We start from the raw sequence: 19,523 nt of genomic DNA, 5'->3' as shown, positions 1-19,523 counted from the left end.
TTGAAGGTTATGGGCCAAGTGCTGGCAAATGGGATTAGGATTGGCAGATCAGGTGCCTTTCATTCGACGGTGCAGGCTTGATGGGCCAAAGGGCCTTTTCTGCACTGTGTTTTTCTATCATTCTGTGATAGTTTATTACAAATGACTAAGGAAAGGAGGATCACAATTCATAAGTCTCCAGCCACACCTCAGCCAAGCTTATCTCAGTGGCAGCATTCTGTTCTCCAAGCCAGAACCTGAGGCTTCAAGCGACATCAGGCCAATACTGGCACATACAGTGTAGTATGAGGCACTGCAGGACTGAAGAAACAATATATTGTAGGATGAAATGTATTTCAGAGGGTGCATTAAAACCAAGACCTTGTTCGCCTGTTCAGGTAGATATAAAATATCTCAAAGCAGTATTTGTAGAGGTCAACACCTACGCTTTAACAAAAACCACCAAGACTGATTAACATGGTCATTTGTCGCATTGTATGTACAAACTGGTTACCACATTTGCCTGCATAAATAGTGACTACATTTAAAAACCATTCATTGGTTATGTATCACACTGGGTTGTGGTGAGGATGCAAAAGGGCTTATTCAACAGAAGTTCTTTCTTTCTATGAGGATGTGGAGATTATCTCTCAAACTGAAGGACTATCTTAGTTTTTCATCTCTGCTTCCTTGCATCTTGGGACTATATTCTGAGACCTACTCTTCCCATTGTTCCAGAATTGGAAATTTCAGTTAGTGTGCAATGGTTGGTATGAGGAAATAGCTCACAACAGCTTTCATGACAGGGTATGATCAGGAAGGTGTTATGTTCCTTTGAACAAAAACTACAACTTAAATTCTCAGAAGCACACAATGGATCAAAAAAGCTTGTAATTATGTGAGGAATACAGCAGCATTTCTGAACTAATAAAACAGTTCAGTCTTAGGGTATTCGTTTAGCATTACTTTGCACTAAAAATTGTTCTTTGCCTAATGCCTTTTCTAAATGTCAGTTTATAATGTTGATTGTTATGAGCTGGCTGAAAATCCGCTGGTACTTGAGGTGCCACATGACTTTAAACAGAACCACAGCAAGTGACATGTATCCATACCTCTAATCCTGCACACACCACATCCCAGATCTTGGTCACATCAACTGGAGACATATTGAATGAAGTTTCAAGCTTCCTCACACAGGGAGAAAGCGAAGTAAACTAATCAACTAGGTAAGTGACCCTATGCATTTGGACCACCAGACATGTAGGTGGGAGCAAATGATGTGTCAAAGGGTAGGTTGGGGCTGGGGTAGCGGATACATTCTGGAAGGTTAATTAAATTGAAGAAATATACACATCAGATTTTGTAAAATTGACTTCCAAGTATTTTCCACTCTCATTTCTTGTTTAACTCCAAAAACCTTGATATGTGGAGCAAAGGAACAACAACCACATTACAAAAATACAAACATTTGTGTTATTATGCAATATTAATGCGAACGTTATATACTTTCAATATTAAAGTGAAAGAAAGATTTACATAGATTACATAAAACATACAGTGCAGGAGGCCATTCAGCCCATCGAGTCTGCACCGACCCACTTAAGCCCTCACTTCCACCCTATCCCTGTAATCCAATAACCCCTCCTAACCTTTTTGGCCACTAAGGGCAATTTATCATGGCCAATCCAACTAACCTGCACGTCTTTGGACTGTGGGAGGAAACCGGAGCACCCAGAGGAAACCCACGCAGATACGGGGAGAACGTGCAGACTCCGCACAGACAGTGATCCAGCGGGGAATTGAGCCTGGGACTCTGGCGCTGTGAAGCCACAGTGTTATCCACTTGTGCTACCATGCTGCCCATGTGCTACCATGCTGCCCAAATCACCTGCTGGTGATTTAGTATATCACCATCTCCTTTTATTGATGCGATTTCAAATTCATACTTCAGAATATTCATCCTATGTCAGTCAATAAAGCTTGAAACAACAGCCTGAACATCAGGTCACAGAATTTTCCTGGGCAGGGCAAGATTGCAAGGTGGGTGGGAGGGGGAGGGGGTGTGGGATGTGCAGCTAAAGAAAACTGCATGGATATATGATTTTGTTAGGACAGCAACTGTAGCGTTACTTTTTAAAGCTCAGAAGCATATTACACAATCCTAACAGCTCAACATTTCTTTTTTAAACACCCAATATTTCCAGATATATCTACACAGCTTATAGATTGAACCATCCCCTAAATGAAGTGACAGGGAAAATATTTCTGTTGTTGTCAAAAATTGCAAACCCATATATCAATGGAGAAAAGTTTTAGGGTGTTTGCAGGGAAGCCATAGGGGAAATATGTCCAACAGTATCGTCCACTTAAAAATTCCAAAATCGTCAGGACATTCTTGTTGACATTCAAGTTTACATATAAACTAAATTGATTTTCTTTTCAATGCTTAATTCTGTCAAACAAGGTAAACATTGGAAGTTTTATTGATTGAGATAAACCCCAAAATAATTAATTTGCATCATAAGTGTAGCTGACAGTACCTTTATTGGAGATATATTTACCTCAAACTGTAGTGGGGTATTACATCGGCTAGCAGCATGGGAGTGAAGGGGAGAGTAAACTACATTATATCCATTTTTCTTCTCCTCTTCTCCTGGAAACAAGGTGCAAGGTGTTATGACCGTTGGGCTGGACATAACTGTATCCGCGACAGATGCAGGCGCTGATAGTGGACTACAAGGTCCGGGCAAATCAGTCACACTCACGTCTGACAGATACCGGGCCTTTCGCTTCTTCAGAGGCGTAATCAACTCTACAAGACAGAGAAGTTATCAGACATTCAAGTTGCAAACAGGTACATTTTAAACAAATTAAGTAAACAGCCTGTGCATATTTCAACACAGCAGTCAGTTTTCCCAGTGTGAGCTCTGTCAATGTTTCTGAGTTATTTCCATCAACGTCCGATGTATTTTCCCAGAAATATAGAATGCAGATTAACATGCTTGCCACTTGCCTGCTAAACAACACAAAACCAGACTTTGTTTTGTTGCTCTATTGTATCTTGGACTGAGATTTACAAAGTTCGCCTCATTAATTTTCAAAATGATGTCTTTTTGAGCAACATTAAATTGGGCGAACATTGTTCAGACAAGCATTATTAGTAAAAAGCAGCAGGACCCATTCGATTCAGTGCAAGAATGGTTGCATTTATTTCCATATGTTAGCAGTTTGACCTACAGTGGTCTCTTTAACATTTCCATATATTGCAGGATTTAATATATTTAGAATTGAAAGGAGAATTTTGGGATATTGTTGTTCATCCGAAACAACAAAATGGCAGTATCATGTAAAATATAACTGCACCGAACCCATATATATTTAGAAACCGCATAGGAAGGAATTGGTCATACTACAGACCACTAAATAATGAAAAGGAAGTGGAAGGAGAAATATGTAGGCAAAATATATGAAACGATAAAAACACAGAATTATCATGGGGATAGAGGGACGGATAGGGTATTTACAGCAAATTCAAGACTCCATCTAACCTAAGATTTAAGAATTCTAATATGAGAATAAGCTCTGCTAGTAATGAGAAATTAACTGAAATAAATAAGTTAAAGTTTGAGAGAACATCTAGGAAGTAGTGATCACAATAAAATAAGGTTTAAGATAATGATTGGGAAATATTTAGATACTACAAAGACAAAGTAATAGATTGGGAAAAAAAAGTGAACTATGAGGTAATGAGGTTGGGGCCAGGGAAGATCACTTAATTAAAAATATTGACTTAGCCGGACGTCCGGTGACGGTGGGCGGGAGGCAGCTGCAAATTGGAGGGCTCCCGTTCAGGAACTGCATTTTCGGGGTTTAACACCCGGTCCCCGGGGCAACAGAGGCGGCAAAAGCAGGGAGAAGGCACAGTGAAGGGACATGCCAAAAATAAGTTAAAAAACGGCCATGAAAAGAGCGGCTGAAAGTCCGTCGGGGAGTGGAAAGGTCACCACGGGGACGGCAAGAAAAGTGGAGGCTGGGGCACCAGGGAGGCCGCATTGCCCACGGCTGAAGAGATGACTAAGGTGATGGCTGTGGAACTCGAAAGGAAGTTCACAAAATACATGGAGGCGATGAGGAAGGAGATAGAGGCGGTATTGAAAGTGCTGGTGGAGGAGGCGATTGCCCCGGTGAGGGCGGCGGTATTGAGCGCAGTGGCGGAGGTACGGGAGCAAGGCGAGTCGCTGAAGGAAGTGGAAGAGACATTATTGCAGCACAGTGATCAACTTACCTCGATGGGGAAGGAGATGCGGAAGGTGATAGAGATCAACAAGGATCTGCGAGCCAAAATGGACGACTTGGAAAACCGATCCAGGCGACAGAATCTGATGATTGTGGGTCTTCCCGAAGGAGTGGATGGCCCAAGGCCAACTGAGTATTTTGCCACGATGTTGGCGAAGCTATTGGGGGAGGGGGAGGATCCCTCCCGATATGAACTGGATCGGGCTCATCTGTCGTGGAGGCCTGTACCAAAGGAGAGTGAGCCGCCAAGAGTAGTGACTCTGTGTTTTCGTAGGTACAGTGTGAAGGAGAAGGTCCTGTGCTGGGCAAAGTAGAAGTGGGTGGTGCAGTGGGCTGGAGCTGGTATATGCATATATCAGGACTTTACCGTGGAGCTGGCGAGGAGGCGGGCTGCCTTCAGTCGGGTGAAGAAGGCACTATACATCAGTACGGTGCAGTGCGGCATAGTATACCCAACTAAGTTTTAAAAAAGATTTAGAGTGCCCAATTCATTTTTTCCAATTAAGGGGCAAGTTTAGTGTGACCAATTCACCTACCCTGCACATCTTTTGGGTTGTGGGGGCAAAACCCACGCAGACACAGGGAGAATGTGCAAACTCCACACGGACAGTGACCCAGAGCCGGGATCGAACCTGGGACCTCGGCGCCGTGAGGCAACAGGGCTAACCCACTGCGCCACCGTGCTGCCCTACCCAACTAAGTTGAGGGTGAACTACAAATCCAAGGACTTTTATTTTGGGTCGGCGGAAGCAGCGGAGGAGTTTGTGAAGGCAGAAGGACTATGGCTGAATTGAGAAATGGTCAAGTACCGATGTAGCCTCATGTAACTGTATTTTTTCACTGCGTGCTGGTCTATGTGCTAAATGAGCCAACGTTGTATATATTTGTACAAGGCAAGAGATGGGACTTTCACTTGCAATGATGGTTCTTTGGGGCTTGGGTGTGTATGTGGGGTTTGTGTGCTAAAGGGGATTTCTTGGTTTTCCCGGGACCGGGCAAGGGGGAAAGAGACCCGGGCTGGGGCCTCCACGCTGGCCGGTTTAAGCCGGCCGGTGAACGGGAGTGAGGTGGGGGAAGGGGCTGCAGCCATCGGAGCCCGGCAGTACAGGTTCCGATGAGTCTAGCCGAGGTGGAAATTGGGGAGAAGGAACAGAGGTTGGGGGGGAAGGAGTTTTATAAGAGGAAGTGGAGGGGAGGAGTCGGGGGGGGGGGGGGTGTTTACAATTCATGGGTGTCATTTATGGTACTCCTTCGGGGATTGGATGGCATTGAATGTTAGGGGGGGGGGGGCTCTATAGGGCAATGGTGACCATAGGCGATTCCTGGTTCCTTTTTCTTTTTTTTCCCCTTTGTTTTTCCCACCGTAGGAGGGTTTGTTTTATTTGATGCTTATATTGTCAGGTGGGGCATTGTTTTGGGGTGGTGGGAGGATGGGATCATTGTTGTTGATAATGGAATTGACTTAGTATTTGTTACTGTTTGTTGGTGGGATGTAAATTCTGAAGAAAATGTGAAAATGGAGAATAAAAATATTTTAAAAAATATATATATATATATTGACTTAGATCATAGAATTTACAGTGCAGAAGGAGGCCATTGGTCCATCGAGTCTGCACCGGTTCTTGGAAAGAACACCCCACTTAACCCATACCTCCGCCCTATCCCCATCACCTCACCTTTTTTTGGACACTAAAGGCAATTTATCATGGTCAATCCACCTAACCTGCACATCTTTGGAGTGTGGGAGGAAACCGGAGCACCCAGAGGAAACCCACACAGCCACGGGGAGAACATGCAGACTCTGCACTGACAATGACCCAAGCCAGAAACGAACCTGGGACCCTGGAGCTGTGAAGCAATGGTGCTAACCACTGTGCTACCGTGCCACCCTGAGAAGAACTGTGGGCGATATTTAAAAAAGGATCAATAGTGTTCCGAAGAAATATATTCCATTGAAAATAAGTCAAAAGTAGTGAAGGATGAGATGTCATTGATGAATAAAGAGGTGAGGATACAAATGAATCTAAAGAAAAAGGCATAAACAATAAAGGAGAGAATGTGATGATCTTGGAGCAGTTAAAAAATAATTTGGATAGGGAAGGGGGCAGACGCCCTGGCCTTCGCCTTTCTGATCACCTGATGGAGGAGTTCTGCTGGGGTGGAAGTCGGCAGCATTTCCCAGAGCTTGGAGTGGCTGTCAGACTTGGCTGAATCCCTAAAGCTTGAAAAGATAAAATTCTCAATCAGGGGATCCGAGTAGAGATTCCATCATACGTGGAGAAAGTTTGCCAACCTTTTTGAGGACCTGCTTGTAGCCAGCGATTCTTTTGAGGGGGGGGGGACTAGGCTCACAGATGCTGTGACATCTTGTAAATAATATGCCGTTTCCATTGTTGTTGTTTTTTCTCTGCTTGTTCTGTCTTGTGTAAAGTTTGATGTGTTAAAATGCCAGGAAAAACATTTTGAAATATATATTTATATATATATATATATAATTAGGATGGCAGCAGAGGCAGTATCATGCATATATAACATCTTAAAGAGGGAAGGGAATAGTGCTAGAAGAAGGTGAATTGCAAATATAATTCCTATATGCACAAGGGAGATAGAATCAACCAATTAGCTTAAAGTCAATCATAAGAAAGATGATAAGTTTTTTTTTAGAAAAGATTCTAAGAATACTTCTCGAGATAGAGATCATAACAAAAAGGAAACATGAATTTTTAAAAGATCATGACAAACCAACTTCACTTAAGTTTCTTTAAAAAATATATATATATATTTATTAAAGTTTTTAACACAATTTTTCTCCCTTACAAACAATAACACCCCCGCCCCCCCCCCCCCCCGTAACAAAAAAAAAGAAATGAGAAATCGGGCGGAGCAAGATATATACATGACAAAATAGTATATTTACATAGCTTTGTACACTGGCTCTTCCGTACGTGCCAGTTTCCCCGACTCTTCATGTTATCTCTTGCTCATCCACCCCCCCAGGCAGCTCCCCCCCCCCCCCCCCCCCCCACCCCGCCCCCCCACCCCCCCAGGTTGCTGCTGCTGCTGACCGACCTTCCTCTAACGCTCCGCGAGATAGTCTAGGAACGGTTGCCACCGTCTGTAGAACCCCTGCGCAGACCCTCTCAAGGCGAACTTAATCCTCTCCAACTTTATGAACCCAGCCATATCGTTTATCCAGGCCTCCACGCTGGGGGGCTTCGCCTCCTTCCACATTAGCAAGATCCTTCGCCGGGCTACTAGGGACGCAAAGGCCAGAATGCCGGCCTCTTACGCCTCCTGCACTCCCGGTTCGTCCACTACTCCGAATATTGCTAGCCCCCAGCTTGGCTTGACCCGGACTTTCACCACCTGAGATATTGCTCCCGCCACTCCTCTCCAGAACCCCTCCAGTGCCGGGCATGACCAAAACATATGGACATGGTTCGCCGGGCTCCCTGAGCACCTTCCACATCTGTCCTCTACCCCAAAGAACCTGCTCAACCTCGCCCCCGTCAGGTGAGCTCTGTGAACCACCTTAAATTGTATCAAGCTGAGCCTGGCACACGAGGAGGAATTAACCCTACCTAGGGCATCCGCCCACAGACCTTCCTCGATCTCCTCCCCCAGCCCCTCCTCCCATTTACTCTTCTCCCAGCGCTTCCCCTTCTTCTTTCATCTCCTGGTGTATTTCCGACACCTTACCCTCCCCAACCCATGCGCCCGAGATCACCGTCTTGAATTTCTGGTGCCGGGAGCAACGGGAATTCCCTCACCTGTCGCCTTACAAAAGCCCTCACCTGCATATATCTAAAGGCATTTCCCGGGGGTAACTCAAACTTCTCCTCCAGTGCCCCTAGGCTCGCAAACGTTCCGTCAATGAACAGGTCCCACGTTCTTCTGATCCCCGCCCGATGTCAGCTCTGGAACCCCCCCGTCCATCTTCCCCGGGATAAGCCGATGGTTACCCCTGATCGGGGACCACACCGATGCTCCCATTGCACCCCTGTGCTGTCTCCACTGGCCCCAGATCCCTAGCGTTGCCGCCACCACCGGGCCCGTGGTATACTTCGTCGGCGAGAGCGGCAGCGGTGCCGTCACCAACGCCCCCAGACTCATTCCTTTGCAGGACGCCATCTCCATCCTCTTCCATGCCGCCCCCTCTCCCTCCATAACCCACTTGCGGATCATCGACACATTTGCTGCCCAGTAGTAGCTCCCCAGGTTTGGCAGCGCCAACCCGCCTCGTTCCCGACCACCTCTTCTATATCCCATTCCCTTTCGGCCAGTGCAGCAGCAACCCCCCCCCCCCCTCTAGACCCCTGTCTAGCCTTTTTGCTCCCCCCATGTCACTCCCGTAAGTCAGCTGACACCTGCTGACCCCGGCTACCCCCGCTATCCCTTTGACCTCCCCGTGTGGGAGTTCCCCCTCCCATCTTTCTTCCCGCGCGCTGGAAAAACCAAACCCCGTGCTTTCCAAAGCCCGTTCCGCCCCCTCTGGCGCAGCTCCTGTCGCGGCCTTGTCTCTCTCCCCCAGCCCATGTAACATTTCCTGCGCGTGATTGTGATTGACCCCCTATGTACAACAACCATCACACATCAAACCTCAAATATCCCCCCCATCCTCACAAACCCTCAGTTAGAGTCCAACTTTTCAGTTTGTATAAATGTCCACGCCTCTTCAGGCGTTTCAAAGTAGTAGTGTTGGCCCTTGTATGTGATCCACAGTCGCGCTGGCTGCAGCATTCCGAATTTCACTTCTTTCCGGTGCAACACCGCTTTGGCCCGGTTGAAACCCGCTCTCCGCTTTGCAACCTCTGTGCTCCAGTCCGGGTATATTCAGATCTCTGCATTGTCCCACTTGCTGCTCCTCTCCTTCTTGGCCCATTTCAGGACCCACTCTCTGCCCGTGAACCGGTGGAACCTCACCACCATCGCTCTTGGCGGCTCATTTGCCCGGGGCCTCCTCGCCAGCACCCGGTGTGCCCCGTCCAACTCCAGCGGCCTCCTTGCCCATCATTGCCCCGAGCATCGTGCTCACGTATGCCCCGGCATCGGCCCCCTCCGCTCCTTCAGGGAGACCCAGGATCCGCAGATTCTTTCTCCTCGGCCTGTTCTCCAGGTCTTCGAGTCTTCCCGCCCAACTCCTGTGCAGCGCCTCGCTCTGCTCCACTCTCGCCACCAGGCCCGAGATCTCGTCCTCGTTCTGACCAACTCTTTCTTGTACCTCCTGGATCTGAACCTCGAGGGCCTTCTGGGTGATCCCTAGTCCTTCGATTGCCGAAAGCATAGGCGCCAGCATTTCCTTACGCATCTCCTCACGATGCTCCTCGAAGCAGTGCCTAATAAACTCCTGCATCTCCACTTTGTCTCTGGCCGCCACCATTCTATCTTTCTTCCCCGGTCCTTCCCGCTGCTCCAGCTCCTGCAGCTCACCTTTGTCTCTGGCCGCCGCCATTCTATCTTTCTTCCCCGGTCCTTCCCGCTGCTCCAGCTCCTGCAGCTCACCTTTGTCTCTGGCCGCCGCCATTTTTTCTTTTTTCCACGGTTTTTCCTGTTGCTTCAATGCCACTTTTGTGGCCGTTGCGCTTCGAGTCCGTTTCATGCAAGTTGGAGGGGGACCTCCCTCTTACCTTCCACGGGTTAGTTAAAAAAAAAAAAATCCCGTTGGGGCTCTTCTAGCGAGCCCGAAAGTCCGTGGTAGCGGGAGCTGCCGAATCGTGCGGCTCAGCTCCGCATTGCCGCACCCGGAAGTCCTTCATTTAAGTTTCTGAATAAATACTAAGTGGAGACTGGAGCAATTTAATGGATCTGGTGTACACGGATATTCAGAAGGCTTTCTATCAAGTGTTACATACAAAAGACTCATGTCAAAGCTCTTGGTATATTGAGACCAGAACCAGTTTGCGGAATAGATTGAACATTGGCTACAAAACAGAAGACAGAAGGTTGAAGTAAAGGCAAGTTTTTTACACTATTAGAAAGCAGTGCTGTGCTGGGCCAAATATATATACTTGGACTCAATGTTGTGGAGGCATTGTGTTGAAATCTGCAGGTGACATTAAATTGGAGGGAACAACTAATAACGGTGGAGGACAAGCAGGTTTGAAAAATGAACAAGAGAAATTGTGTAATAGTTCAATATAGTGGGTCATGTGGCAGCGCATTTTGCTGGAGGAATAAAGCGACCACTTATTCCTTGGTGGGTGAGAGACTAAATTGGGTAGAGGAACAAAGAGATCTTATACGTAAACCACTAAAAGCAGCACAGAAGTTGGTAAATCTTTTGCAGCCCCGTGTAATTTCGCAGAACCTACATATACCTCATCCAAGGCATTGGCACATTTGCAATCCTGCATAATGTAAGTTATCAATTTTAATGGTGGCATCATATGAGTTCACTGAGCAATTGTGGGAAGTCATAAAGAAAAGAGGAAAGAAGATGGTATGGTGTACTGGAGCACTAAATAGGGCGGGTAAAAAATAAAATGGGGTTCCCTTCTTCTGATAGTTGCATTATGACCAGCGCTGGAAATAAGAATGTGCTGAAGTCAAATGAGAATGGGGCCATGCTGTTTTAATGCCCATTGTAGTCAAATAGACTTGACAATAATAACTCATTAGACTGGCATGTGAAGAATGACCACTCGATGGGTGTGATGTTGGCCTGGGATCGCATCTTGGTCCACCATTCCGTTCTTAATCCCAAACATTTCCTTGCTGGGAAAGAAGGGAAAATCTTCCTTGGATACTTCCTTACACCTCCTGGCAGCCACAGGCAGATAGGCATAATGAGATGCCTGAACTGTGTGGAATGTATGCTGACTGGCTTTGCTGTGTATGATTAAAAAAAAGTCACATTTTCCACCTACCTGTTGAAGCAACTACGCTATCAGGTATGTCAGGAATGTTGCTGTTGTCACTGCTTTGGTATAAAGGTGGCGTTTCTGGTTCTTTATCTGGTGAATGGGGACTTTGTACCATGGCCTCATCCATTGCCTGTTTTATCCACCGCTGAAAATGAACAAATTAATTATTCAATTTAGTTTAACAACTCTATACATTTCTATGACACTATCTACGACACATAGAAACATAAATAAGATTGAAAGCACATCACAGTGGGCAAAACAACATCTTTCTGTGCTGTAAAACTCGAAGACTCTCTACCAATCACCGATAAATATACAAATCAAAATTCACAAGAGATGAGATTCCATCACACAGGTTAGCGAACAAATGCATTTGTTAAGGTATTTCTTCAGAATCTGACAATGCCAAGCCTTTTCACAAGGCCTGATGAGTAGTGTGAAGAGCCAGTATTGGATTTTCGGTTTGTCAAACACTCTGCCAGCTATGGAAAAAGGCAGCATGATGTTCACATTTATTCCACAGGTCTCTAATTTTACATTGCAATTCCTGAGAGTGAATGCAATTTCTTAGGGAGATCCCCACCCCACTGTAGCTATTTTGAACTCTCACAAGCCAAGAAATTTAAAGAGATTACTGTAAATCCAACCAGACCTTAATAAAAAAATGTTGAACCAAATGAGAACTTTTTAAAATGGAAACGCTTTTGCGTAAGTTGATTGTATTTAGTTCCAGTTAAGTTTCTATTAATAGTTTGTAGTATTTTGCTGGGTGAGTAAAAAGTACCAGTGCAGTCTCTCCAAAGCAGTTTACCATTGATACTTAACACACAATCCAATCAAAACTAAACGAACATGTGGAAAATGTTAACTAACTTGGGTAATCGTCATCACTAGGACAGTTATTTTCCTGTGGTGCCCACCAGCCATTATAGGCCTTGAGTAAATATGGTGGACACCATGTGCATCCTGTGGTCACCCAGCTATATACAAAGGGCTCAGACAATAGAAGCAATTCTCCCACTTGTGATCCTATATATCCTACCTCTGGTGGATGATGGATATCACCAGAAGATACTACGATCTGCTTCAATTTGCACACCAGGACGAAAAGCAGAAAGTTGCAATGAAGAAAGGGACAGCAGCTCTGGAATCCCATGGAAGTATAGAAAACTGACTCGACCTGGCAAAGCAGGCATGTGACCAGGACAAATGAAGGCCAAGAGAATTAGTTCAAATACTCTGGTGCCAGGATCTTGAATACAATGTTTTCCACAGGACCACAGTTGATTACTGTGCAACTAACCTGAAGAGTATTTCAACGTCTTACAATCTAACATCTGATATTTTTACTTCATATCTAACACTTATAAAGCTGCCTGGTGCTACAACTCATAGAGCACAACAGGTCTCATGTTAAGTTTGCAGCGGGATCACAAGTAACCAAATGGCCTCCTTCATAAATGTTTCATGTTTCTAACAAGGAAGATAGGCATATAGATAATGAGAAGTTGTAAAGATGGTATACATGCTTACCTTTTTGCAAGATCCATAGTTACCGTCGCACACAACTCTCTGTCTTCGTCTTTCAGGGGTGAAGGGAGAACCAAAGCGGATGTAGTGTTTAGGGGTTGTGCAAATGTGGGGGCTGTGGCTCAGGCCTGGCAGCATGTTCAGTGTTGTTGCCAATACAGTAGGATCTGTGGTGATGCGTAATGGTCGGTCATATGGGCAGTCTGATCGCTCAATCTTGTCATTTAACCATTCTGTAACTAAATACTGAAACAAAAGATGGGAACAAAGTTAAAACAAAAAGTTGTAAGTCACAGCAATTTCATGCAAATTTCTAAGTTCCTGGATTGCCCAGAATTTGCCATAAATCCTGTCACCACTATAATTAGATTGATGCATCCAGTTGTAGACACTGAATGATGGAATTAAACCTAATTAGACATCTAAAAAGCAACCAATTCCAGTTCAATAGTAGGGTTTTGTTAGCCTTAAGGCCACCAACTTTCTTAAGCTTTCATTGGCTGCATCAAAGAAGAAAGGATTATAAGATTTCACTCGATAGAGATTTGTACAAGGATGGATTTTACATCTGCCTGCCGAGGGCATGTAAAATAGGTTAGACCAGTCCACCTACACCCTTGACCATAATTGGAGGAGGGGAGAGAGAAGTCACCACCTAGGTTGCCAGCCCTAGGCCTATTAAGGCTCTTAACTGCCTGATTAATTGCCAATTAAGGGCCTCAAGCCACCTCCACTGCCATACAACACTCGGCAGTGGTAGGCAGGCCAGAGTGCAACGGCCATTTTTGAAAAGGTTTCTTTAAAAAGGTCTTCAAGGGGAGAGGGGACATGGAGAGAGAACATCGACCAGAGGGTGCCCTGTGCACATCAGAGGCAACCCCACACAATCTGCTCTCCAAACCCAGCTGCCCACCCATCCCCTCTCCTCCTTAAGCGCTGCGATCCCTCCCTGAGCTAAAGCCCTGGGACGTACCTCTCTTCAGTGACCATTGATCTTCCTCCTGCACCATTTTGCAGTCCTGATGGCACCCACTGAGCTCTACAGCGAGAGCTGCTGGCCGATCAGATCAGTTGCCTGTACCCTCTTTCCTCCACATCCTTTAATCTATTTAGGCCAAGAGCTATATCTAACTCCTTCTTGGAACCTAACAATGTTTCGACTTCAACTACTTTCTCTGGTAGAGATTTCCAGATGCACCACTAATATTATCTCAAAGTTCCTTACAAGCCATGATTTGGCCACCTTTCCAGATTTAGTTTTGAATCAGACAGGAATGAATAATTGTTGCAGTTCACCCTTGAATGTTTTCCATTGCCTATTCACCATCTTCCTTTAAATAATGTTCCCCAATCCATCATAGCCAACTCACGCCTCATACCATTATAGTTTCCTTTATTTAGATTCAGGACCCTTGTCTCCGAATCCAACTACGTCACTCCCCACCATGATTAAGAATTCAATCATATTATGGTTGCTCATCCCTAAGGGGCCTTGCGCAACTAGATTGCCAATTATTCCTTTCTCATTATACAATATCGAGTCTAAGATGGCCTGTTCTCTGTTTGATTCCTCAACGTGTTGGTCCAGAAAACCATCCGTATACACTCCAGGAATCTCCCCTCTACAATATTGTTACTAATGTGATTTGCCCACATTCTCCCCATGTCTGCGTGGGTCTCACCCCCACAACCCAAAGATGTGCAGGGCATGGATTATCCACGCTAATTTGCCCCTTAATTGAAAAAATAATTGGGTATTCTAAATTATAAAAAGAAAAGAAAAACACTAATGTGATTTGCCCAATCTATTTGCAAATTAAAGTTGCCCACAATTTCAGATGTTCCTGTATCACATGCATTTCTAAATTCTGGTTTAATGCTATTGCTAACATCACTACTACAGTTTTGGGGTCTATATTCAACCCCCACTAACCTTTTTTGCCCCATGGCGTTTCTCAGCTCTAACCATACAGATTCCGTATCATTGGAACTAATATCCTTCCTCACTATTGTGTTAATTTCCTCTTTAACCAGCAATGCAACCTCACCATCTTTTCCTTTTTGTCTGTCCTTCCTCAACACTGAATACCCCTAGATGTTCAGTTCCCATCCCTGGTCACCCTGTAGCCATGTGTCTGTAATTCTGACTATATCATACCCATTTACATCTATTGCAAATACTTCGCGCATTAAGGCACAAAATTCTCACGGTTTGTCATTTTAACATTCTTTGTTCCATTCCCATTGTATTTCACTGTGGCCCCGTTTGTTTCTGGCCCTTTATTTCTCTGCCCATAACGTTTCTTATTCCCTTTTCTGCCTTATGTCCGCGTTTTCCCCACCTCTGACTCCTTGCACAGGTTCCCATCCCCCTGCCATTTTAGTTTAAACCCTCCCCAACCACTCTAGCATATACTCCCCCTAGGATAATAATCTAGTCCTGCAGTTTGCACTGGATCCACCTCCCCCGAACCAGTTCCAATGTCCCGGGAATATGAGACCCTCCCCCTCGCACCATCTCTTCAGCCATATATTCATCTAATATATCCTACTATTTCTGTTCTGGCTAGCACACTGGTAGTAATCCTGAAATCACTACCTTTGAGATCCTACTTTTCAACTTACTTCCTAACTCCCTATATTCTGGTTTCAGGACCTCCTTTTTATTTTTACCTATGTTATTTGTACCAATATGTACCACGACCACTGTCTGTTCACCCTCCCCCTCTAGGATGTCTTGTCATCGCTCTGAGACATCCTTGACCCCAGCACCAGGGAGACAGCATACCATCCTGGAGTCTCGTTTGCAGCCACAGAAACGTCTATCTATTGCTGACAATTGAATCTCCTATAACTATTGCATTCCCACACTTTTTGCTCCTCCCCTGCGCAGCAGAGCCAATCGTGGTGCAACGAATTTGACTGTTGCTGCTTTCTCCTGTGACACCATTCCTCCAACATTATCCAAAGCAGTATATCTGTTTTGCAGGGGAATGGCCACAGGAGATTCCTGCACTACCTGCCTATTGGTCACCCACTCCCACATAGAGCAGGAAGAGTACACCATGGCTTTGAGCTCTCCTGCCATGACTTACCCCATTAAAACAAACCTTTTGGAAGATACTCATAATCAAATAATATCAATTACTCTAGGGTCCTTCTTCTCTGGGTCCTTGTTGCTACAGAATCTTACAAGCTATAGATCACCAAGTATAGACTTTACCATCAAGAAGAGATAACAGCAGTAAATACTTATCAGACCATACTCTCAATCAGCTCCTTCCATTTGCCCCGTGTCACCTTTGAATCCGAGAGCGGAGTTCCCTATGCGGCAGAGAATCCAGCGTTGCTGAGAATCCAGCATCAGGGAGAAAATGCTCCAGCATCAGGGAGAAAATGCTCCAGCCCCCCGAAGGCATCAGGATCGAGGTTCGTACCCCACACAATTAAGTCCCATTTTGCGTCCTGTTATCAGGCTGGGGTTCATATAATTGCCATGGAACAGTTTGATAACCAAATTGCTTCAACGCAAGGCTGATTTTTGAGTCATAATAAAGGTATATGGCTCATAATTAAGAGTGTTTTTTAAACAAAATAGTGGATATATTTAGTTGTAACTCAGCGGGTTTGGGGGATGGGGCAGCGTTTTGAGATTCATATAACAATTTGTAAGAAACTGCCCAGAAATATGAGAATTCAGTTTTCTCTGAACACAGAAATTATAAATTTCTTGGTCTGACACCTCTGACATCATGACCAAGCAGTCCAGTTTAAGTTTCTCATATCAGCTATAGAAGAGGATGGTCGGCCAGATTACATTTGCACAAACTTACCCTTTTAGTTTTAGGATACTTGAGATTGGTTCGATTTGGTTGGGAGGCAATAGCAGATGCTGATATAGTCTCAACTCCTGGGGCTCCTTCACTTGCCACACCTTCCGTAGATATGGCGTCTGTCACAACAGTCCCTGTTGCTCCCTCCTCGACTGCTACAACAGGCGCTGGTTCTGACTGGCTGCTTGCTTGTCGCTGTCGACGTAGTCGCTGTGCTGAACTGGAGCGATAGCGTGAGAACCGATTTTTGGGTCTGGGCTTTGTTGGTTTTGATGCAGGAGGTTTAGGAGGCTTCTCTGGAGCTTGCTCCTATATTAAAGATGTGAAAAATTGAACAAAGGTTCTACAATATACATTATGTAATCCAAAAAGTAACCACTGATGAATCTCTCATTGAAATTATTGAATCTAGATATTGTACCAGAAACTGCCAAGCATAGACTAATGGTGACACATTGAACAGATTATGAGGGTTTGACCTGTGATATCAGACCAAGAAAGAAATGAATAAAATAGAGTTGGCCTCCATTTTTACTTTTTTCTTAATGTGACATCCTCATTTCTCCCGTTGATATCTTTCCCTCGCACACCACTCCCTGTAAGCGAAGGGCAGCCCAGTAAAGGCATGCCATCCAGTTTATTTCCTCCCGACAGCACTGCAATAAATTAGAAACTCAGATTTCATTTCCCCTATCCTGCTCTGCTTTAACTGGTTCAATTTACTGTGTTACATGGCCAAGGTTCAAACGCTGATTTAAAGTCAACTAAAAGAAGCAACTTAATTCCTGTGATTTAGATTTGAACCCAGCACGTTAAAGGGATTGTGGAAGTAAACAACCTCCCCTTGCTTGTGAACAGAAATCCCATTGTTTTATAACTGTTTACAATTGTATTCAAAAGGGGTCTAAGATGGATGATATGGACATAGAAACATAGCTGACCAGGAACATGAGTGTTGGACACATCAGCTAGCTCTTCGGCACTGGCATCCCTCATCTTGAAGAACATGAATGCAAAATCTTCAATGCGTACACTTCAGTTGACCTTTTAAGTGCCAAAGTAACATAGGAGCCATGGGGATTGGTGCCCTGATGTTACCAACCACTCTATTCGACTTGTTCCAGATCAGTAAGAAGGTGAAAAAAAGGTCACGGCATTTGTTCATAAAATATTAATTTAAAATTAATTTTAGATACAGGGAATGCTTAAACTCTGCCCAATGACTATCCTACAGCCGACAGTAAGAGATCACATCACTTTAAACAGATATTATAGAAAATAAAATCAGAAAATGCTGGATAAACTCAGCAGGTCTGGCAGCGTACATGGAGAGAGAAACGGAGTTAACGATTTGAGTCCAGAATGTGGAACGGCCATATGGACGCGAAACATTCGGTTTTAGGAGATCGTATGGAGTTAAAACATTCAGTTTTAGTAGATGCAAGGAAACTTAGATGTGTTTCCCCCTCATACTTAGTGTATGCTAGCGTAAAGTGTGATGTTACCTATGCAAATGATCACACAGCAATCTTAAAATACATCCTATTACACAGGGGTAAGACTGGTCAGCTGCTGTCAGCCAGCTTTCTCCAGCACATTCTTTAGAAACATGCAACAGCTACCCCCAGTGGCAAATCATGGGTACTGCACAAATCAATGTTATTTAAAACATTTGTTTCTTTTTGAAGTCCTGTACGTATTTGTGTTGCCTTTCAATATGAACAGCGACAGCATGAAGTCTCTCAAGAATTGATTCAATGCATAGAAAGAAACATTTTTTTACATCCGGCACGGTAGGCAACATTTTTGCTCATTAGACTGCTTGCCTGGAAACAATGTGCACGATTCTCCACTCCCACGCCAGTTGGGAGAATCGCCTGGGCCGCCAAAATTTCCGGGAACGCCGGTCCGACGCCCTCCCGCGATTCTCCCAAGCGGCGGGAACGGCCCGGTCGAGTTTCACGGGCCGCAGGCCGGAGAATCGCCGGAGATACCGAAAATGGCGATTCTCCGGCACCCCCCGCTATTCTGAGGCCCGGATGGGCCGAGCAGCCAGGCCAAAACGGTGGGTTCCCCCCGGTGCCATCCACATCTGGTCGCAGCAGTCGTGGGCGGTGCGTGAACGCTGGGGGTGGGGGGGGGCATGTGGGGGGGCGAGGGGGGATCCTGCACCGGGTTTCACCTGGAATGCGGGGTGGCCCGCGATCGGTGCCCACCGATCGTCGGGCCGTCCTCTCTGAAGGAGGACCTCCTTCCTTCTGCGGCCTCGCAAGATCTGTCCCCCAGCTTCTTGCGGGGCGGACTTAGAGAGGACGGCAACCACGCATGCGCGGGTTGGCGCCGGCCAACCCGCGCATGCGCGGATGACGTCCGTTATGCGGCGCCGGCCGCGTCATCTATGCGGCGCCGCTTTTACGCGGGCGACAAGGCCTGCCGCGTGTAGATGACGCGACTCCGATACTGGCCCATTGTCAGGGCCTGAATCGGTCGGGACCGAGGCCGTTCCGCGCCGTCGTGAAACTCGACGGCGTTCACGACAGCGCGGCCACTTCGGCGTGGGAGTGGAGAATCCCGCCCAATGTATCTCAGAAACTAACTGATGAATTGCAACAAAGCTTGGTGCAGACATAGGCCGTGGCCTAAGAAAGGACGATTAGTTTTTGTCAAAGATACAGATCTGGATCCTGGAATTTTTTTTTTAAGAATCCGTTAACACCAGGAGTTGGGTCAAATTGACTTTTTTTTTTGAAGAATGTTACTGGTTGTTTTAGAATGTTGTGGATTGTCTCAGCGTTGAGGTCTAATTGGTCACAGCTGTCGCAATGTGAGCAGAGTTTTCAGAGCAGAATGCTGGATGTGATTGGTCTGGTGAGACGCAAGCTCCAGTTACACAACATCAAACAGGCAGGCAAAAGCCTCAAGGTAGAGCTGCATAATTGTAATAATATTGAGTCTACACAGGAGTCGGAGGTATGCGTTCTACTGAGTGCTCTCTTCATTTAAGTAAGTAATTCTATTT

General features: G+C 45.5%; 1 protein-coding gene across 16 annotated transcripts in view; it reads right to left on the bottom strand.

Moving 5' to 3' along the window:
* setd5 (SET domain containing 5) overlaps positions 1–19,523 on the bottom strand; it is a 248,224-nt gene that overhangs the window by 49,275 nt on the left and 179,426 nt on the right. For all 16 annotated transcript variants that reach the window (XM_072472824.1, XM_072472838.1, XM_072472839.1 and 13 more), the window contains 4 exons: positions 16,505–16,813; positions 12,675–12,917; positions 11,142–11,283; positions 2,541–2,791 (listed from right to left, as the gene is read on the bottom strand). In XM_072472824.1, the coding sequence (XP_072328925.1) occupies positions 2,541–2,791; positions 11,142–11,283; positions 12,675–12,917; positions 16,505–16,813 (945 nt within the window). The remainder of the gene's footprint in view (positions 1–2,540; positions 2,792–11,141; positions 11,284–12,674; positions 12,918–16,504; positions 16,814–19,523) is intronic.

This window comes from Scyliorhinus torazame, chromosome 13 (assembly GCF_047496885.1).
Source record: "Scyliorhinus torazame isolate Kashiwa2021f chromosome 13, sScyTor2.1, whole genome shotgun sequence".
Classification (NCBI taxonomy): domain Eukaryota; kingdom Metazoa; phylum Chordata; class Chondrichthyes; order Carcharhiniformes; family Scyliorhinidae; genus Scyliorhinus; species Scyliorhinus torazame.
This window is presented reverse-complemented; position numbering and strand designations above follow the sequence as displayed.